At 46.8% G+C, this 15753-nt stretch overlaps 1 protein-coding gene across 1 annotated transcript in view; it reads right to left on the reverse strand.

Annotated features, from left to right (window-relative positions):
- LOC144258260 (uncharacterized) overlaps window positions 1–15753 on the reverse strand; it is a 30868-nt gene that overhangs the window by 4224 nt on the left and 10891 nt on the right. Inside the window, exons 6-8 of the mRNA XM_077806690.1 lie at window positions 13665–13744; window positions 12861–12987; window positions 4645–4758 (exon numbers count right to left, since the gene is read on the reverse strand). Of these exons, the coding sequence (XP_077662816.1) occupies window positions 4645–4758; window positions 12861–12987; window positions 13665–13744 (321 nt within the window). The remainder of the gene's footprint in view (window positions 1–4644; window positions 4759–12860; window positions 12988–13664; window positions 13745–15753) is intronic.

A 15753-nucleotide genomic window follows, 5' to 3' on the forward strand; every position in this document is an offset into this window, starting at 1 on the left:
TATTGCGATTCATCGCACTGTTAAGCAATAGAATACCAACTGAAATTTATTAAATATTTTTGGATGTTTTTCTACATTTTCAAATACATTGATTTCTATTACAACACAGAATACAAAGTGTACCATGCTCACTTTATATTATTATTTTTATTATAAATATTTGCACTGTAAAAATGATAAAAGAAATTGTGTTTTTCAGTTCACCTCATACAGGTACTGTAGCACGATCTCTTTATCATGAAAGTGCAACTTACAAATGTAGATTTTTTTTTTTTTGGTACATAACTGCATTCAAAAACAAAACAATGTGAAATTTCAGAGCCTTCAAGTCCACTCAGTCCTACTTCTTGTTCAGCCAACCGCTAAGACAAACAAGTTTGTTTATATTTACAGGAGATGCTGCTGCCTGCTTCTTATTTACGTCACCTGAAAGTGAGAACAGGCATGGGACTTTTGCATGGGACTTTTGTAGCCAGCATTGCAAGGTATTTACGTGCCAGATATGCTAAACATTGGTATGCCCCTTCATGCTTCAGCCACCATTCCAGAGGACGTGCTTCCATGCTGATGATACTCGTTAAAAAATAATGCGGTAATTAAATTTGTGACTGAACTCCTTGGGGGAGAACTGTATGTCTCCGGCTCTGTTTTACCCGCATTCTGCCGTATATTTCATGTTATAGCAGTGTCGGATGATGACCCAGCCCATGTTCGTTTTAAGCACACTTTCACACCAGATCTGACAAAACGCAAAGAAGGTATCAATGTGAGATTTCTAAAAATAGCTACAGCACTCCACCCAAGGTTTAAGAATCTGAAGTGCCTTCCAAAATCTGAGAGGGACGAGGTGTGGAGCATGCTTTCAGAAGTCTTCAAAGAGCAACACTCAAATGCGGAAACTACAGAACCCGAACCACCAAAAAAGAAAATCAACCTTCGGCTGGTGGCATCTGACTTAGATGATGAAAATGAACATGCGTCGGTCCGCTCTGCTTTGGATCGTTATCGAGCAGAACCCGTCATCCGCATGGACGCATGTCCCCTGGAATGGTAGTTGAAGCATGAAGGGATATATGAATCTTTAATGCATCTGGCATGTAAATATCTTGTGATGCTGGCTACAAAACTGCCATGCAAACGCCGGTTCTCACTTTCAGGTGACATTGTAAACAAGAAGTGGGCAGCATTATCTCCTGCAAATTGTAACCAAGTTTGTTTGTCTGAGCGATTGGCTGAAGTAGGACTGAGTGGACTTGTAGGCTCTAAAGTTTTACATTGTTTTATTTTTGAATGGAGTTATTTTGTGTACATAATTCTACGTTTGTAAGTGCAACTTTAATGATAAAGAGATTGCACTACAGTACTTGTATAAGGTGAATTGAAAAATACTATTTCTTTTGTTTTTTGCAGTGCTAATATTTGTAATCAAAAATAAATATAAAGTGAGCATGGTACACTTTGTATCCTGTGTTGTTATTGGAATGAATATATTTGAAAATGTAGAAAACATCCAAAAATATTTAAATAAATGGGATTCCATTATTGTTTAACAGCGCGATTAATTGCGATTAATTTTTTTAATCACTCGACGGCCCTAATAAAAATTAAATTCTGCCAAGCCTACAGGTTGGTGACCTAAAGATAAAGTGCCTTTATGCCATTGCTAATCATCTGAGCTACCTTATCATGTACCTCGATACTTTAATACATTTTAACTTGTGTTTTGTTCATCAAATTCTAGACCAGATCCCTCAGCTTCTAGAATATTTTAGAGTGAAGTGGGCGGCATTTAAAATATGTTTTCCCTCTTTCTATCCTCTTCTAAGGGTGTCTGATGCAATAACCATTCTGGCTCTGAGTTTTCTTCATAGATCCCGAATTTTAGATTTAAAAAAAAAAGGTTAATCCAGAGAGCTTGTTCTAAATAGAACTTTATATCTCAGTGTGGCACTTTGTACCTCCAAGCAGCACCCCCGGAACCCCCATATTCACCAGGGGTCATGTAATTCTGATGTTTTGTACAAAGTATGCCTTGCAAGATATCACAGGAAAGGTCATGATCGGCTGAAAGCCATTGTTCTGTCCAAGTATGGCCATCGCGAGTGTGTCTCAAGTTATGAAATTTTGCTGTATGTTTGTTTGCTTGCTAGTGACATATAAAGAAGGCAAACCACGCCCAGCAGGAAAGTTGTAATCAAGGGATTTACAAGCCAGTGAGGGCTGCCCAAGAATCACACGATGGGAACTGCCCCACTCTATGGTTCAGCTGCACAAGACTACACCGGGGGGATTGCTTAACCCCGTGACTCAGCAAAGCCCACCTGGACAAGTCTGGACTAGTATTTTCCAAACTCATGGATTGAGGGTAGAAAATAAAGGATGGTGGCATCATTCCTTGGCCTTTCTCCTCCCCCACCGATGCTGGAGGCAACAAGAATGGTGAGAAGACGAAGGCTTCATCGGAGGAGACTGGCCCAGGCTTCAGGGAGAAGCCAGTGTATTAAGAACTGTAATTTTGGTGTCAAAACTTTACAGTGTAGACAAGGCCTAACTCTTTCCAGTGGGCTTTGGACTTAACTGTCTGGAGTAAATGTGTATCTTCTGTAAATCTTGGCAACTCACTGTTTATCCCTTTTTCCAGATCATTTGTGAATCTGTTGAACAGCGCAGATACAATACAGACCCCTAGGGGACACCACTATTTACCTCTCTCCATTCTCAAGACTAAACATTTATTCCTACAGTTTGTTTCTTATCTTTTAACCAATTTCCTTATCTTTTAACCAGTTAATGATCCATGAGAGGACCTTCTCTCTTATCCCTTTCCAGCTTACTTTGCTTAAGAGCCTTTGGTGAGGGACCTTGTCAAAGGCTTTCTGAAAATTTAAGTACACTGTATCCACTGGCTCACCCTTGTCCACATACTTGTTGACCCCGTCGAATAAATCTAATAAATGGGTGTGGCATGATTTCCCTTTACAAAAGCCATGTTGACTCTTCACCAACAAATCGTGTTCATCCCTGTGTCTGACAATTCTGTTCTTTACTAGACTTTCAAACAATTTGCCTTTTATTGAAGTTAGGCTTACCGGCTTGTAAATGTCAAGATCGCTTCTGGAGCATTTTATAAATACTGATGTCACATTAGCTATCCAGTCATCTGGTCCAGAAGCTGATTTAAATGATAGCTTACAAACCATAGTTAGTAGCTCTGCAATTTCACATTTAAGTTCCTTCAGAACCCTTGGGTGAATCCCATCTGGTCCTGGTGATTTATTGATGTTGAATTTATCAGTTTGTTCCAAGTCTCTTCTAATGACACCTCAATCTGGGACAGCTCCTCAGATTTCTCACCTAAAAGAGAATGGCTCCAGTTTGGGAATCTCCCTCACATCCTCTGCTGCGAGGACTGACGCAAAGAATTCATTTAGTTTCTCTGCAACGGCCTTATCGCCCTTGAGTGCTCCTTCGGAAACTTGATCGTCCCGTGGCCCCACTGGTTGTTTAGCAAGCTTCGCGCTACTTCAAAAATTTTTTCCCGGTTACTTTTTGAGTCTTTGGCAAGTTGCTCTTCAGATTCTTTTTTGACCTGCCTGATTGTACTTTTACACTTTCTACAGCTTATGTTCTGCCCTGTTTCTCAGCAGTTTGTCTTGAATTTGGGTATTCTCAGTTGTGACCCACAAAGGAATGGTTACAGGGGCTTTCCACAGTTTATGTTCCTTTCTATTTTCCTCAGGAGGATTTAATTTACAATTTTTAAAGGATGCCTTTTGGCCTATAACAGCTTCTTTTACTTTGTAGTTTAGACACGGAGGCACTTTCTTGGTCTTCTTACTATGTTTTTCTAATTTAGGATATACATTTAATTTGAGCTTCCACTGTCTTGTTTTTAAGTTGCCATGCAGCTTGCAGGCATTTCACTTTTGAGATTGTACCTTTTAATTTCTGTTGAATTAACGTCCTCATTTGGGTGTCGGTCCCCTTTCTGAAATTAAATGCAACTATGGTGGGCTTCTTTAGTGTTTTCCCCCTTCCACAGGGATGTTAAATTTAATTATATTATGGTCACTGTTACCAAGAGATACACCTAGAGTCACTTCTTGGACCAGATCCCATGCTCCATTTAGGACTAAATCAAGAGTTGACTCTCCTCTGGTGGGTTCCAGGACTAGCTGCTCCAAGAAGCGGTCATTTATGGTGTCAAGAAACTTGATCTCTGCATCCTGTCCTGAGGTGACATGTACCTGATCTATCTGGGGATACTTGAAATCCCCCATTATTACTGAGTTTTTTATTTTTATAGCCTCTCTAATCTCCCTGAGCATTTCACAGTCACGGTCAACTAAATAAGTGTTGGAGAGATGGACGTAAATCAGGGACTGAATTTCCCCAAATTCTGTCCAGCAGACATAAGGGGATCAATTCTGCCTGTAAATCCCTCAGGGGGAAGGGAGGTCAAGGAGGGAGCTACTGCCAGGTGTCACTCAGGATGGGTAGGAAGTCATGAACGACATCTGCCCTGAGGATACAAACCTGCTGGGGACAATTCTGATCTCAGAGAACTCACAAGGTCTTGGTCAGGAATCCCAGCGGTGTCCTTCAGACACGGACAGGTTTTGAATTGATTTCATGATTCCTCACCTGTGCAGGCACCTCTCAGGGTGCCTCCTTCCTCTGAATCAAGGAGATCTGGGAGCCACGGCTCTTTGTCTTGTTCCAGATGGGAGATCACATCAGGTGAGAAAACTGGAAACTCTGCACAGGGAAAGGAAATCAGGGGGGTGCATAGGAGATTTCTCACAATTTTTTTATTATTTTAACCCCAACCCATTTTGGTGTAGGCTGAGGCTAGCTCCCCGGATGTTCGAATGTGTAGAACATTCTGCTTAAAATTTTTGTTGACTGCCACTGCACGTCGAGTGGATGTTTTTAGAGAACTAGCCACAATGACTCCAAGATCTCTCTCTTGAGTGGTAACAGCTAATTTAGACCCCATCATTTTATATGTAGAGTTGGGATTACGTTTTCCACTGCGCATTACTTTGCATTTACCAACAATGAATTTCATCTGCCATTTTGTTGCCCAGTCACCCAGTTTTGTGTGGTCCTTTGTAACTCTTCGCAGTCTGATTGGGATTAAACTATCTTGAGTAGCTTTGTATCATTTGCAAATTTTGCCACCTCACTGTTTACCCCTTTTCCCAGATCATTTATGAATATGTTGAATAGGACTGGGCCCAGTACAGACACCACTATTTACCTCTCTCCATTCTGAAAACTGACCATTTATTCTTTGTTTCCTAGCTTTTGTTTCCTGCTCCATGAAAGGACCTTCCCTCTTATCCCATGACAGTTTACTTTGTTTAAGAGCCTTTGGTGAGGGACCTTGTCAAAGACTTTCTGAAAATCTAAGTACCCCATATCCACTGGATCCCCCTTGTCCACATGCTTGTTGACCCCCTCAAAGAATTCTAGTAGATTGGTGAGGCCTGATTTCCCTTTACATGTTGACTCTTCCCCAACAAATCATGTTCATCTCTGTGTCTAACCATTCTTAATTCTGTTGTTTACTAGAGTTTCAACCAATTTGCCTGGTACTGAAATTAGCCTTACTGTCCTGTGATTGCCGGAATCACTTCTGGAGCCTTTTCTAAAAATTGGCATCACATTAGCTATCCTCTAGTCATCTGGTATAGAAACTGATTTAAATGATAGGTTACATACCACACTTAATGGTTCTGCAATTTCACATTTGAGTTCCTTCAGAACTCTTGGGTGATACCATCTGGTCGTGGTGACTTGTTACTGTTTAATGTATAAATTTGTTCCAAAACCTCCTCTAATGACAGCTCAGTCTCAGACAGTTCCTCAGATTTGTCACCGAAAAAGAATGGCTCTGGTTGGGGAATCTCCCTCTCATCCTCAGCCATGAAGACCGATGCAAAGAATTAGTTCAGATACACTGCAATGGCCTGATCCCCCTTGAGGGCTCCTTCAGCATCTCAAAAGAGAGATTGCAGAAGACTGGAAAAGAGCAAATACAGTGCCAATCTATAAAAAGGGAAATAAGGACAACCCGGGGAATTACAGACCAGTCAGCTTAACTTCCGTACCCGGAAAGACAATGGAGCAAATAATTAAGCAATCAATTTGCAAACACCTAGAAGATAATAAGGTGATAAGTAAAAGTCAGCATGGATTTGTGAAGAACAAATAATGTTAAACCAACCTGATAGCTTTCTTTGACAGGGTAACAAGCCTTGTGGATAGGGGGTGTGACAAGGTCGGGCCAGATGGCTACAGGACAGTGATCCTATTGGGATCCAAGAAGTGGGCCGGCGGAAGAATGCTGAATTAAGTCTTGCCCATAGTCATCTTTCTGGGAGGCATTTGGGGGTAGAGAAGACCCTGGCACGGGACCTACAATGGTTCTTCTGGCCCAGGGTACATGAAGAACTGCGGAGGTACTGTGCGTCCTGCCCGGAGTGTCAGCTGCACAGTCCCCATCCCCACTTGAGGGTACCTTTAGTACCCCTTCCCACCATAGAGGTCCCCTTCGAGCGAATAGCCATGGACCTAGTGGGACTCCTGGAGAAGACGGCTTGGGGCCACCAATATATACTTGTTGTTTTGGACTATGCTACTCGCTACCCAGAAGCCGTCCCCCTGTGGAAGACAGCCTCTAAAATGATAGCCAAAGAGCTGGTGGGGATCTTTGCCTGAGTGGGGCTACCAAAGGAGATATTAACAGACCAAGGTACCCCATTTATATCAAAGCTAATGAAGGACCTCTGTATGCTGCTCCATATCCATACCCTGAGAACTTCAGTCTATCATCCACAGACCGATGGGCTGGTAGAAAGGTTTAACCGAACCCTCAAGGCTATGATATGGAAGGTGGTAAGTCGGGATGAGAAAGATTGTACTACCTTACCTTATGTTTGCTATCCAGGAGATACCTCAGGCCTCAACTGGGTTTTCCCCCTTTGAGTTATTATACGGACACCACCCCCGTGGCTTACTAGGTATCTGGGAAGAGGAACCCAATGAAGGGAGAAATATAATTGAACATGTATTGCAGATGCGAGAATGGATAGCCCGGGTCACCCCTATTGTATGGGAACATTTGGAAAAGGCACAGGAGGCCCAGCGAACCCATTACAATCGCCAGGCAAAAGTCCGACAGTTCCAACCAGGGGATCGGGTGATGGTGTTGGTACCCACGGCAGAAAGCAAGCTTCTGGCCCAATGGCAGGGGCCCTATGAGGTGGTTGAACCCGTGGGGGAAGTAACCTATAAGGTGCGGCAACCAGGATGCCGGAAACAAGAACAGATTTATCACATTAACCTCTTAAAACCTTGGCACCAGCGAGAGGCATGTGTGGTGGCCCAAGAGGCCCCGATCCAGGGAAATAACCTGCAGGAGCAGATCAGGATGTCCCCTGATCTGACACCGAACCAGAAGAAGGAGGCAACTGAGATGATCAACCGGTACCAGGACATGTTTTCAACCAAACCAGGCCGGACCACCGAAACATATCACCACATTGTCACAGACCCTGGGGCAAAGGCCCTACTGGGTCCCAGCAGCAAAAAGGGAGGAGATCAAGGCAGGTAAAAAGGATGTTGGAGCTGGGAGTCATTGAGGAGTCCCACAGTCAGTGGTCAAGCCCGATTGTGTTGGTGCCCAAACCCGATGGCACCACTAGGTTTTGTAATGACTTTCGCTGGCTGAATGAGAGATCCAAATTCGATGAATACCCCATACCCCGTATTGATGAGTTAGTTGACCGCCTGGGTAATGCCCGATTTTTGACCACCCTTGATTTAACAAAGGGATCCTGGCAGATTCCCCTTGCCAAAGAGGTGAAAGAAAAGACGGCATTCTCTACACTAGAGAGTCTGTTTCAATATCCCGTTCTTCCTTTTGGACTGCATGGGGCACCTGCCACTTTCCAGGGTCTTATGGACAAGCTCCTATGGCCCCATACCAGTTATGCAGCAGCATACCTGGATGATGTGATTATTCACACCCCTGACTGGGAAACCCACTTAGGAAAGGTGGAAGCGGTTCTGGACACACTAAGACGGGCTGGGCTCACAGCCAACCCAGCCAAGTGTGCTATAGGGCTAGCTGAGGCTAAATACCTTGGCTACATTGTAGGAAGGGGCATGGTCAAGCCCCAACTAAACAAACTGGAGGCTATCCAAAATTGGCCCCTGCCGAATCGGAAAAAGCAAGTCCGGGCATTCCTGGGTGTGGTGGGGTACTACCGACGATTTATTCCCCATTTTGCTACCAGAGTGAGTCCCCTGACAGACCTGATAAAAGCCCGGGGTCCAGACATGGTGAAGTGGACAGATGCCGCAGAGAAAGCAGTCATGGATCTACAGACAGCCCTCTGTAGTAACCCCATGCTTATAGCCCCAGACTTCAACAAGGAATTTATTTTACAGACAGATGCATCTGAAGTAGGATTGGGAGCGGTCCTATCGCAGATGGTCGGAGACAAAGAACACGCAATCCTCTACCTCAGCAGGAAACTCCTCCTGAGAGAGTAGAAGTATGCCGTTGTTGAGAGAGAGTGCCTTGCTGCGAAATGGGCCATGGAAACACTACGTTTTTACCTGCTGGGACGGCGGTTTACCCCTGTGACCGACCATGCACCTCTCCAGTGGATGCAGCGAAATAAAGAGAAGAATGCAAGGGTGACCAGATGGTTCCTGTCCCTACCACCTTTCCAATTCACCATACAACACCGGGCTGGAAGCCACCATGGCAATGCAGATGGCTTGTCACAGGTACACTGCCTGATGGCCCAAGTTGCCAAACCCTATGGTGTTGAGTTGGGGGGCGGGGAGAAGGTATGTGACAGGGTTGGGCCAGATGGCTACAGGAGAGTGATAGAAGGCAGATATATTAGCCCCAGGTTAAGCAGGTCCCTTTTCCCTGGGTAAGGTAACGGGGCAGTTCCAGAATAATCAGGAACTTGCTGGAACAAATTAGGGCAGACAGACTAATTAGGACACCTGAAGCCAATTAAGAAGCTGCTAGAATCAATTAAGGCAGGCTAATCAGGGCACCTGGTTTAAAAAGGAGCTCACTTCTGTCAGTGAGGGGCGTGCAAGGAGCTGAGAGTGAGAGGGCGTGCTGCTGGAAGACTGAGGAGTACAGACGCTATCTGGCATCAGGAGGAAGGTCCTGTGGTGACGATACAGAAGGTGTTGGGAGGAGGCCATGGGGAAGTAGCCCAGGGAGTTGTAGCTGTCACACAGGTGTTACACGAAACACTGTGAACAGCTGTGATCCACAGAGTGCTGGGCTGCAACCTGGAGTAGAGGGCAGGCCTGGGTTCCCCCCATTCCCACAACTCCCTATTGGATACAGGAGGAGTTGACCTGGACTGTGGGTCCCACCAGAGGGGAAGGTCCCTGGCCTGTCCCCTGACCTACTAGGTGGACCAGCAGAGACTGCGGGGATTGTTCTCCTTCCTTTTCCCCATGCTAGCCAGTGATGAGGTTAGCTGAGTGAACGGCAGGTTTGAGCCACTAGCAAAAGTGGCCAAACTGAGGGTTGCCCTTCTCCTGACCTTCTCATGAACAAACTAGGGAAATGCAACCTTGACGGAGCTACTAAAAGGTGGGTGCAAAACTGGTTGGAAAACCAATCCCAGAGAACAGTTATCAGTGGTTCACAGTCATGCTGGAAGGGCATAACAAGTGGGGTTCAGCAGGGATCGGTTCTGGGTCCGGTTCTGTTCAGTATCTTCATCAATGATTTAGATAATCCCATAGAGAGTATACTTTTAAAGTTTGTGGACGATACCAAGCTGGGAGGGGTTGCAAGTGCTTTGGGGGATAGGATTAAAATTCAAAATGATCTGGACAAACTGCAGAAATGGTCTGAAGTAAACAGGATGAAATTCAATAAGGACAATTGCAAAGTACTCCACTTCGGAAGGAACAATCAGTTGCACACATACAAAATGGGCAATGACTGCCTAGGAAGGAGTACTGTGGAAAGGGATCTGGGGGTCATAGTGGATCACAAGCTAAATATGGGTCAACAGTGTAACACTGTTGCAAAAGAAACGAACATCATTCTGGGCTGTGACACAAAGTGGGACTGTTCTTAATGTTTCCTCTGAATATTGTGGAGGTGCCTCAGTTTCCCCTAGGCAGTTCTTAAGTATCTAAGTGGGGGGATAAGAGTGTATGATCGTTGCAGAACCCTAGAGGGCAGGTGTGTGCAAGGGTCTGGACACAGAGAATGGCCAACACCCTGTTTCCTGGCCACTGATGGCCTGGGCCCTTCCCCCCTGCAAGGTGAGAGCTGAAGAGTTGGAGAACAAAGGAATCAGGTGCCCTCCTGGCCCGGGAGAGGGACAAAGCCCAGAGGAGGAGGGGCTGGAGGGAGTTTCAGTTTGGGGCTGGCTGGGGACATGGAGTGAAGTGCAGACATGGTTGTCTGGCTCACTGCCCCCCAAAATGGACCTGGCAGAGGGGTCCTTTTCTCTGTGCCTACAAACTCTGTTTTAGACCATGTTCCTGTCGTCTAATAAACCTTCTGTGTTACTGGTTGGCTGAGAGTCCCGTCTGACTGCGGAGTTTGGGGGCAGGACCCTCTGGCTTCCCCAGGACCCCGCTTTGAGCGGGTGATAAACCTCATATTTTCACTGGTTAGAGAAGTCATTTTGCCAGTTACAGAATGCATTTCTTTTCTGTTGAATGAATGCTAGGATTTCCTCATTGTTTTCGTCAAACCAGTCTCGGTGCCGATGAGTGGCATACCCTATGGTTTCAGCACATGCATTGTGGACGGTATTTTTAAGTTGATCCCAGTGCTCTTCCATGTCAATGATGTTATCAAGCAAGTGAGAGAATTCCTGACAGGCGTTACTGGACCATCTCGCAGCTGGCTTGGTCTTTAAGTGCTCTGACGTTCTACCTCTTTCGCTTAGTCTTTGGGTGTTTGCGGTGTCACGGAGCAAGCTGCAGGTACATGACTGACCTCACTAATCGATGGTCTGTCCAACAGTGATCCGTACCTCTCGTGTCTCATATTACACGGACGTCGGCGTATTCTCGGGCTCTGACTATAACATAGTCAAGGGGGTGCCAGTGTTTGGACTGAGGATGTTTCCTGATGGTCTTAAATTTGTTACGCTGCCTAAAGGTGGTATTTGTGATGAGCAGGTCACGAGCCACACATTTGCTGAGGAGGAGAATACCATTGGGGTTCACATTTCCCACCACTTCTTTGCCTATCTTGCCTCTCCAGAGCTGGCAGTCCCACCCGACTCTGGCATTGAAATCTCCCAGGAGGATGAGTTTGCCTACCTTAGGTGTGGCTGTGAGGACCGCATCGCGAGCGCTATAAAACTCCTCCTTGTTGTCCTCCTTACCATCGAGTGTTCGGGCGTAAGCGCGGATGACGGTGGCATATTGGTTGTCGCTGAGCTTGAGCCGAAGAGTCATGAGATGCTCATTGATCCCCACAGGTTGCTCCAAAAGCTGACTGGCGATCTTATTTTTGATGGCAAAGCCAATCCCGTGACTCCCTTCAGGTGGCTTTCCTTTCCAAAAGAAGGTGTAGCCACCTCCATCCCCTTTTAATTGGCCCTCATCAGCCCGGCGGGTCTCACTAAGAGCCTCCATGTCAACCGTGAGTCTTGCCCCTTCTCTGTCAAGTCTGGGAGTCCTTCTTTCTGGGCATTCACTGTGCTGAGAGTCCATAAGGGTGCGGACGTTCCAGGTGACAAAATTCATTGTCTTCTATCTCTTGTTTTGGCCTCGGAGTTGAGTGATCCCACTGGATGCGGCCTTCCAGTTGGAAGTGTGTGAGACAGCCTATGTTTGGGCCACCTTTTCTAGCCCCCCTCCCCGTTTGGGGCGAGCAGAAGAGATCCTAAAAGAGGCCTGCTCTGTCAGAGCCACCGGTGCCGAAAGACACTTCTGTCTCATCCAAGCGCAAGACGGCCATTGTCGCCGGCAAGCAGATTTGTGACTAAAGACTGCCAGAGATCACGGCTCATGCAGATGCTAATCCCACAAAAACCACACGAGACTTGACAGGAGGAAAACCCTGATGCAGTGGCAAGGAGATCCCAGACAACCAGCGGCCTCCCTCCTGCTGCAGCCCTCATCCGCCTTCACAGCCACAGAGTACAAGAAGATCTTCTATATGGGCCCGACCCACCATTGGGGTCTTGCGAAGTTTGGACCACAGTTAGTCAGGAGCCTTGTCTCAGACCTGCTTGCCAAGGGGGATCCTACCAGGAGTATGAAAGCTCAGAACGATGTAGCTCTGAGGGTCTTTAAGCCTACGCAAGACTCCCCACCGCGACAAGGCTGCGGTCCATAAGAGAGGGTGGAGGGATTAGTGGACGATAAACGTGCACAAGCGTGTGTTCTTGCCATGAGCATTGTCGGCACTCTGGGGTCACACACGCTAGATGTCTCCTGGGCTTAGAGAGGGGCAAGTGAGGGCAACGACTCAGAAGGAATCCTCTAGGAGAGGGCAAAAGCATGGTAATATTTTGCAAGTCTGTGATGGTTCGTGTGGCGTAGGCTCCATCTGAGGGCTGGCCAGGCGTTGGAAGCTTCTCTTCGTTAGGCTGGACCGAAACCCAAGTTTTACCTTAGCCAAGAGAAGATTGCAGACTTTGTGGTATACTGCCCCTGTGCTCTGTTCCCCGAGTGTTGTGTAGTGAAGAGGGCAGAGCCCTTGTGCGTGTGTCATCTGCATGTCGGGGTGATGCTGAATCAGGACAGAGGAGAAGTGGCATTGTGGGGGGAGACGTGAACCTTATCTCTGCATTTCCCCTTCTCAGAACCACGGGGACGGGAATCCTTACCCAGCGAGGTCACGTTCTCGTAGTTCTCCTGCATGACGTCTCTGTAGAGGGCTCTCTGAGCGGGGTCCAGCAGGGCCCACTCTTCCCTGGTGAAATACACAGCCACCTCCTCGAAGGTCACCGGCCCCTGAAAGAGCGAGAGCCCCACACTCAGGACCTGCTGCCCCACTCACAGCCCCACTATTCATGGGGTAGCAGGGCCAATCAAACGGATACAGAGTCAGAGGAGTCCCACCCACCACCTGCTCAGTGCATCCAGGAGGCATTGTGGAGACGGGAGATAGAGAGATCCCCTCGTCCTTCCCAGCAGATAGAGGGGGAAGGGTCTTCCCTTTCATCCCACTCAACAACTTCCCAGAGGCTGAACTGGAGATAAAGACCCTCCTTGTAGGAATCCCAACACCCTCCCCACTGTCAGCAGCTGGAGGTCAGGGGATGGGGCATCTTCCCTAAGCCTCAGTGGTGGGAGCCTCCTTCATAGCATAGCAACCGCTGGTTAGTGGGTTCACGCTCCAACACTGGGAGTCTGGGAAGTTTTCCCAGCCCAAGCGAGTTTGTTTCCTGTTCCACAAAGAGGGGAATTTCCACACCCAACGCCCATGGCTCTATTCCTAGAACCGAGACCCCAGATTTATCGAGTCCCAGCAGGTTCATCGCACCTTGCCCCCCTCCCTTTCTCCACCCTGTGCACTTCCTGCACCCTCCCACCCCTAGATCAAACTCCCTAGTCGCTCCCCCTTCCTGTGTATTCACTGTCCCTCTGGCTCCTGCAGGAACCCTCCAGCATTTCCTCAGCATCCCTACCTGAGCCAGCTCTGCCACGCCCATTTCCCTTCTCCAGGCAGGCTGGGAGAATCTGGAGTCACCCGGGGATGTTCTGCAGCCTGTCAGGGACAGAAGGGTTATTGGGGGGAATTCAGACCAGACTTTAGGTCATTTCACATTCTCACTGGCTTTTCCTCTGTATAGACATCGACTCTCATGATGGAAAAATGCTCAGTGCAGTGCAGACCCATCCCCTCCTACTAGGATTAAACCCACTGACACACACTGTACCTCAAAGTCGCACCCTGTAAACCCCAGATTCACAATTCATATATGGCTGTGATATTTCATACAAAGCAGGCCATGTAAGTTATCATATGAAAGTTCATGATCTGCTGAAACACGCTGTCCTGTCCAAATAGATATATTGTTAGTGTGTAGGAAGTTATGAGATTTTGTTACAGCAAAATGTCGTAAGTTTGAGCATCTCTGCTACAAAGGGTAGTGATCTCCGCCCAGGCGGGTGCTCAGTGACCATTAATCAGCAGGAGAGCTGTCATCAAGGGATTTAGGAGTCAACGAGCACCACTCAATGGGGACTGCACCGCTCTATGACTCAGTTGCTCAAGACCACACCGGGGGGGATTGCTCAACCCTGTGACTCAGCAAAGCCCACCCGGACATGTCTGGGCTAGTATTTTCCAGGCACATGGACTGAGGGTAGAAAATACAGGACAGTGGCATCATGCCTTGACCTTTCTCCTCCCCCACCTATGCCAGAAACAACAAGAACGTTGAGAACACAAAAACTTCATCTGAGGGGACTGGTCCCAGGCTTAAGGGAGAAGTCTGTGTATTAAGAACTGTAACATCCAGTGGGGTGAGAAAATTGCTTGATTGAAATACTGCCTAGTGTAATAAGGTTTACGATTTAGATTGTGCACTTATCTTTTATTTTCTTTGATAACTATCTCTGACCTTTTATGCCTCCCACTTATAACCTATCTTTCTGTAGTTAATAAATCTGTTTTATACTTTCCCTAAAACCGTGTATTTTGCTTAAAGGGCTTGGGAAATCTCAACTCGGTTTACAAAGGCTGCTGCATGCCCTCTCCACATTAAGGAAGGGGAGATTGGGTAACAAACTTACACTGGTCAGGCTTCTGACCAGGGCAAGACGGTACAGCTCTGGGGTGCAAGGCTGGGGCACTGGGGGCAATTGGCTGGTGCCTTTCTTTTTGCAATTCATGAGAGGCTTTGGGAGCATTCATGCAATCTAGCTGGATGTGGGGCACCACTTGCTGTTGTGCTGAGTGGTAACAGCACCTGGAGGGGTTTGCTGCTTGCCACTAGCAAAGCATTGTGAGAGTCAACCTAGGCTGGAGGGTTAATGGGTCACTGTGGTACCCCCGTTCCCGGGTGTACACTGGGGATCCCATCACAGTGGTGCAGCAAGCAGGATGAAATGCACCGCTTGTTGTTCTGAGGGAGATTTGCACTGCAGACATTGGGGTAAAGATTTTAAGTGTGGTGGCTGAGAGCAGGTTACCGGTTTGTTGTTTTCTATTTGCTTGTTTCGGGAAAGAGAAGCTTAAAGATGAGTGAAAGCAGTGAAGCAATTGCAAAGTTGGAGTTGTACAGGCTGCAGGTGGCAGAAAAAGAGAGACTATGAGCATCAGCTGAGAATGGAAGAACTGGAGATAAAAGGGAAAAAAGAAGCACATCAGCGAACCTTAGACCTCAAACAGATAGAGGCCATGGCGCAAGGAATCCGAGGAAAGAGAGCGGAAACACCCACTGGAACTGCTAGAAAAGGAGAACCATCACCCCCCTACACACACCTGCGAGTCTCATCTCTGCAAAAATCCACAATTGGGACCACCCAATTGAAGATGCTTTAGACTCCTGGACATTTAAATTTTAAAAAAACAAACAAACAAACTGGTTTGTAACGGTTTCAAATTACCCCTGATACATAAAGAGTGAAACTTAGAAATTTTAAGAGGGGTGCTGGTTTGAGTGAATGTTTATACAGAATGAAAGATTGACTGGGCAAGTGGGTGAGCGGCAAAGGGGTGGAAAGTTTTGAACAAATGTTTGCTCAAGAACAGTCCTTAAATATACGTAA

This window comes from Eretmochelys imbricata, chromosome 28 (genome assembly GCF_965152235.1).
Source record: "Eretmochelys imbricata isolate rEreImb1 chromosome 28, rEreImb1.hap1, whole genome shotgun sequence".
Lineage (NCBI taxonomy): Eukaryota > Metazoa > Chordata > Testudines > Cheloniidae > Eretmochelys > Eretmochelys imbricata.